The sequence below is a fragment of the Rhipicephalus microplus genome, chromosome 2 (assembly GCF_043290135.1).
Source record: "Rhipicephalus microplus isolate Deutch F79 chromosome 2, USDA_Rmic, whole genome shotgun sequence".
Lineage (NCBI taxonomy): Eukaryota > Metazoa > Arthropoda > Arachnida > Ixodida > Ixodidae > Rhipicephalus > Rhipicephalus microplus.
The window spans coordinates 144,842,155-144,848,638 of NC_134701.1; the positions used below are offsets into that span (position 1 = coordinate 144,842,155).

Here is a 6,484-nt window from a genome sequence, read left to right on the forward strand (position 1 = left end):
CGTGCCGGCTTTTCGCGACCCTGCGTCCTCCATCGAAGGACCTCGGCGGAGAAGTTTGTGAATGCATTCAACGCGTGGATAGGCCGGGTCTTGGATTCGAATGTGGATATGCAGATAATACTCGATCACTACGCGTGCACTTCTTAAGTGGTGGACTATGTCAATAAGTCCGACCGCGGAATGTCCAACCTCAAACGCACCGTTGCCGAGATCCTCAAAACAAATCCTAACGACGACATCGAAGCCGTGATCCGCAAGCTTCGTGTGGACATCCTTAAAGCAATTTAATTGTCGGCTCAGGAGGCGGCCTGGTTTCTGCTCAAACAGGACATGTCGCACAAGAGCCGGGAGGTGGTGTACGTCCCCACGTGCTACCCCGAAGAACGGGTGCACGTACGCAAAACGCGTGCCGAGTTGAAGGCGCTCCCTCCGGGCTCCACCGACGTCTGAAAAGCGGACCTCGTGCAAAGCAAAAGTACGAGGCAAGGCCGCCTACCCTCAACGACGTATGCCTCGCCGACTTCGCCAGCAAGTACCGGCCGGCGAAGGGTGATTGCCGTTACGTGCTCAGGGTACGACCGGCTGTGATACGCTACCGCGGATACAACCCCGGTAACGATGTGGAGTCGTATATGTGGGAAAACGTCCTTCTATACGTACCGTTCCGAAGCGAAACGGTTGATGTGTTGGATGGTAATAGGTATGTGTCCATCTACGAGAACAACAACAGTTGATCGAGGTAAAACGAAAAGAATACAACCCGGCGGATGACGATGCACTGGTCCAAGAAATGGTGGAGGTCCACTACGCCGAGATGCTGCGGCTCAGGCGAGAGAGAGAGGAGGATGAAGAAAGAACAATGCAAGAAGAAAAAGAATGTAATGAAGATGACGAGTGCGTGCGGGTACAAATCCCCGAACGACGAGATGCGGATGCTAGTGTGTATGCGGACGTGCTGCCTAACGAGCGCCTGCTCCGACTGCTCAAGGAGGTCAGTACGCCGTGTGCTGCGGTACGCAAACGGCGCGGAATCATGAAACGAGAAGAGTACGTCTCAATGATGCGCAGCACCAACCCCGAGCAGTACGAGTGGCTGCGCGAGATTCCGCACCATTAGACCACGCCGTGGCAGTCTCCGCTGCGGGTCTTCTCCACGGGACCCACGGGTTGTGGCAAGACCTTTGTGCTCAAGCTCGCCATGGATGTGTAAACCGCTGTGCGGACTGCTGCGGTGCCGTTGGCTTGAAAGTTGGCTTCTCCTCATCCGTCCCTTCCGTCTACAACGCATACATGATCTGCGCCAGTACGGGAAAGCCCGCCGTTGCTGTGGGTGGAACCACCGTCCACAGTGCCTTCAAATTCGTGCGGGCTGCCCGTGGAAACCGACAGGACGCCCGCCTCGGAGTGATGAGGGACGGTGGACTCCGACCTAGTGACCTGAACACCTTCCGGTGTGCCTTCCGCAGAGTCATGTGCGTCATCATAGACGAAGTCAGTATAATGTCCGCCGACCAACTCAAACTGGTTGATTGCCGTCTGCGCCAGATCACGCAGCGACTAACCGAACCCTTCGGTGGACTGGACGTCATTCTCTGCGGGAACCTGTGGCAGTTGCCGTCCGTGCGTGTAAGCGAGATCTTCAAACGGCCCCGCAGTGCTGAATGTCTCCTCGGATTCAGCACTGTCACCTGGCATCATCTCGAATACTACCCGCTCGTGAGAGTCGTGCGCCAATCCGACGTCACCTTCTCTGCGGTCCTCACCAAGATTGGGGACGGCCGCACGCTCGAGCCCGAAGAAGTAAAGCTTCTCTAATCCAGGTTCGTCACGGTCGAGGAAGCCGCCGAGCACGCGCCCTCGGCCGTGCGCATCTTCTACTCGAACGCCGACGTCACTCGTTTCAACGAGACCGTGGCCCGTTCGCAGGACGACTTCGTGGTGCTTCGCGCACGTGACCGGTACCTCGGCTGCAAGACGCCACATCTGCTCGAGAATGCCAAGCGCAGGGTTGCCCACATGGTTCCCAGCGAGTTTACAAATCTGCCCGGGGAAGTCATGGCCGTGGTTGGCAAGTCCTACATAATGACTCATAACATCGATCTCATGGATGGTCTGGTCAACGGTGCGGTTGGAGTCTTGCACCTGTGTGAGCTCGCCGGCCCGTTTCCCGATGATGGAGATGGATTGGATGAGGAAGGAGAAGGAGACGAGGATGAAGAGACGCGCGTGAGGCGACTGTGGCTTGAGTTCGATGTGCCCAGTGTCGGAAAGCTCACGCGTGCGCGCGCCGCTCGGGCCGTTCACGAGGCCCGTTCCAACGGCTACGACGTGACCAGCGAGAACTGGATACCCATCGAAATGCAGTCGGCCACCATCGCGGCAGATCGAAAGGCCGGCATAGCTTGTAAATGGACGCAGTTCCCCCTTGTCCAGGCCAGCGCCATCACCGTGCACAAATCTCAGCGGGAAACCTACGCCTCGGTCGTGTATGACTACTCCAAGACACACCCGCAGAAGCTCGTCTATGTTGCGCTCTCTCGGTGTACCAACCTCAACGGACTATACCTCACCAACGCAGCGCTACCTCTCCGCTCTGAGGGACCAGCATTTCCGCAGGCTGTGCGAGGGTGGCTGTAGGGAGTTCACGCTCGCGCTCTTAAACGACTGCTCTCTCTCGGCGCATGCACTGGACGTTGCCAAAGACCCCGTACTTTCCAGAGTTGATCTCTTCTGCCTCACGGAGACCTGGAACCGCTCCTCCGGTGACTGCGCTGCCGATGTCTCCCTGAGTGGCTCTGATCACGTGACCTGGGACCTCGCTGAGAGAAGGGCTGGTGGAGTGGACGTCTTCCTAAAGCGCTACCGGCCCTTCAGTGAACGAGCTCAGGCGACAGCAGGACCGGACCCAACTCCTGGTCTTACAGCGTGCCGACCTCGCTCCTGGTGCATCGCCGCGAACGTGTCCCACTGACGACCCATGCTCCTTCGCCCGGAGTTGAAGCCGGGGCGAGTACTGCGGCGTGTGCTTGGTTGGACACGTCTACGCCAACGTCCTCTCGCATGCCGTGTGTACTTCGCCGCTCAGAGACGACTCGCCGTACGCCTCCGTCTACACCAGTGCCTACTGCGGCGATGCCGTCCTGGTTGTGACCGTCTACCTGGCCCCGAAACTCTCGATAGATGACGTCTTGGAGCAGATGGATGCGGCGATGGAGAGTGAGTCTGTGCGCGCGCGTCCCTCGGTTCCGATTGTGGTGGTGGGTGACTTTAACGTGGACGTTAGAAAGGACAATGGCTGGTTGGTTGACCACATGCTCAATAATTACTCGATAACGTGTCTGTCTCTCGAGTCTCCGACCACGATCAACGGTGGCTTCATAGACTTGGCGTTCAGTAGGAACTGTACGGTCCGCTCCGTCTTGCCAGATCCGCTCACCGTACATTTCTCGGATCACAAAGCGCTGGTACTAACCGTGAGCTACAACGATAACACGAATAGGTGCTAATCTGTCGTGTAGTTTGTGTGTGTGTGTGTGACGTGCTCGCGATGTGTGCATTTAATGCATTGTACGTAAATCGTGAAGTGTAAATAAATAATACTTCGTATATAATGTATCTGTGTACAAATGCTTCATAATAAACAACACTTAAATTCATTAATTACACTTTAATCATCATCATCAGTAATAAAACTCCCAAGCATTTCCCCGAGGGTGAACATGGTTAAGTGCGAATGCACGGGGTGATGCTATGAGGGGGAGTAAAGTTAAATCCGTTGGCATTCGCCAGTGAGTTAACGTAAACTCCCCCGTGTGATCAAATTGCGATTCCCAGGAACCATTACACCATAAAGGCACCATAGTGTGATTAATAAATATAATAGTGCGAATTAATAAATACCCTTCATAGCATCACCCCGTGCGTTTGCACTTAACCTTGTTCACCCTCGCGGAAATGCTTGGGAGTTTTTTTTATATAAGGAATGAATGTTAAAGTATGCTGTAAAGAAGGCAATGTCATTAGCATACACATATACATGCACATCCTGGCTGTAAGGAATTGAACTAATTAAGATGTTGAATATTATTGAAGACAAAACGGCCCATTGGAGAACTCCGCGAGTTTGTTTAAACTTTCTCGAAGTGCAGGCATTATTAAAGCAATAAAATTCTCTTGCTCTCACAAATTCTCCCAGGCACGCAATAATATACTTTGGAAAGTTCTGGCTTTGAAGTATCTTCCATATCTATGAAAATTTCCCACTGTCATAAGCTTTCGCTATGTCCAAAGTCACTATAGAAGCATGTTGCCGTCTTTCGCGAAAAAGTTGGATGCGGCTTTCTAAATCAGCGTGGGCACACCATATCGAACAGTGTTCTCTAAAGCCAATTCGATTAGTGTTTAATTATTTATTTTCTGTTATCTATCTTGTCACTCTCCTATGAAGCACCCTCTCAAGAAGCTTTACCATATTAGATGTTTTCTATGGTATAGCCTAAGTCTTGTTTGTTCTGTATCGGAAATATTTTGCTAATTTCTAATCATATGAAATCCAGGCATTTCTCAACTAGTAATTTACAGTGTTCAGGAGGTCACCTGGCGATAATTTAATTATTAATTTTATCAGGGCAGCTGTATTCCGTCTGGACCGCGAGCTGATGAGAGTAAATTCGGAACAACCTGAGCTAACTCTTCCATTGTAACTCTAGTACAATCCGTTATTACCATGGGAGGTCTTAGATCATACAACTTGCTTGATGTGAATCGACACTCTAGTTCTTTAACGATGATTTCCAAAGATTTCTTCATAACGTCGGGCAACATAATTTCTCAGACTGCATTGGTTGGTGATGGCAGAATTTTACGCAATCTCAGGAATCTAAACAGGACACTTTTGTCCTTAGGGTTATAAACATAGTCATAATGATTTCTATCATATTCGTGTTTAGCTAAAGAAACTGTGCTCTTAAAACTTGCAGCATAAAACTTGTAATCAGACCAATTAAGTGGACACTAATTGTACAAACGTTTTTCCACACGGCCTGTCGTTGTCGGTACTCCCATGCGCACTCAGGATTCCACCACGGACTGCGATTTGTGCTTTTATACTAGAACACTTCATCGTCGTCTTCGTGCAGACAATAAGTATGTGAAGCTAAATATGCAGACATGAAATTTGTGAAGCTTTTTTTGAGCTGAATAATTGGCTCCTTACTCGTTATTGAGGGCAAAGAATCAACATTTAGAGCTCATTTACGGTCTTATTTCAGTTTTCAGCTCATGCATACTCAGTCTACCTAGTTATTTTATGGTGGGAATGTTTGTTTAGAGAAATTTTGTAAACGATGCACAAAGAAAATTGTAAGTAGTTTAAAATTGTTATACATTATGGCGCTTCCCAAACAGATGGCACTCACACCGTAGTATATTTTGTCACTCCTCATCAGCGACACTGGTTGCAAAGTGAAGTGAAATTCTTCTGCTCATTTTCTTCTTCCGGCACGTGCATATGTACCTACAACAAATTGAGAAAAATTTCATCCAAACCATCAAAAACTTATAAGCATGTTTTTTGGTACACCACCGTATGAAGCAAAGTTATAAACAAGGAGCAGATGTAAAAATGTGCTAAAAGACAGGCCAGTTTATTGATAAAACATAGACTCATGCCTAAAACAGCAAAATTTAGCATATCTACATGGACGTTTTGCAAAATATGCAGCTGGAATCCTCAGTATGCCGTGGCACTAAATGAACAGGGGTTACACAGTTTTCTGCTTGTCTCGAACGTCGCTCAGTATGCGGCCGTGGTTGTTGTCGCGCGCCAACTTGTCGCACCATTGAATCATGAATGGAATGGAATGAAAAAACTTTATTTCGGTCTAGCAGGACGCGCTTAGCGCGTAGCGGGCGTCTCCCACGTAGGGACCGACAGGGAGTACCTGGCGGCCGCTTCGTGGGCCTGCTGTACAGCCCATTGCTGGTCGGCGAGAAGTGAGCTCCTGAGGGACCTCTCCCACTTGTTTGAGGTAGAGTCGGGAGGAGTTGTTCTACACTCCCAGAGCATGTGTTCGAGTGTCGCTGTGTGTCCACATGATGGGCATGTGTCGCTGGGGTATGAATCATGACTCAAGAAGATTTATTTTGCCCCACTTCTTTTCCCGAGCTACTGTTGTCTCATTATTGAAGTCGAAGGCACGTCCCTTTGTCGAGCAGTGTTCGACGAGTTTCGTCTTATAATGGGTGGCATGGGTGGCTTTTGCAATGTTTCCTTTGTGCTCTTTGAGCTCTGTCGGTCGCTTCCAGCCTATTTCACTCAAGCATGTGTTTTAGCATACATCACTGATCAGCATTTGTAGTCATATAGACGGAAAATGCCGTTGGTGAATTGTGACGAAGCTATTATCCGAGCAGGTTTATCAACGACACCCAGAAACACATGCAAAAGGGAACAAGGAGTGTGCTGCGAGAAAACACAAACGCA

General features: G+C 49.9%; 1 protein-coding gene across 1 annotated transcript; it reads left to right on the forward strand.

Moving 5' to 3' along the window:
* Nucleotides 1-1,290: 1,290 nt before the first annotated feature.
* LOC142791974 (ATP-dependent DNA helicase PIF7-like) lies at nucleotides 1,291-2,971 on the forward strand. Its single transcript, XM_075885589.1, has 3 exons — nucleotides 1,291-1,800; nucleotides 1,837-2,627; nucleotides 2,719-2,971. The coding sequence occupies exons 1-3, from the start codon at nucleotides 1,291-1,293 to the stop codon at nucleotides 2,969-2,971; spliced, it is 1,554 nt and encodes a 517-aa protein (XP_075741704.1).
* Nucleotides 2,972-6,484: the final 3,513 nt, after the last annotated feature.

Bases quoted from the DNA above. Each gene is read 5' to 3' on its own strand.
- LOC142791974 (XM_075885589.1), top strand. From the start codon at position 1,291: ATGATCTGCGCCAGTACGGGAAAGCCCGCCGTTGCTGTGGGTGGAACC. The intron at 1,801-1,836 runs GTAAAGCTTCTC...GTCACGGTCGAG, and splicing joins GCACGCTCGAGCCCGAAGAA to GAAGCCGCCGAGCACGCGCC. The intron at 2,628-2,718 runs GTGGCTGTAGGG...CGTACTTTCCAG, and splicing joins TTTCCGCAGGCTGTGCGAGG to AGTTGATCTCTTCTGCCTCA.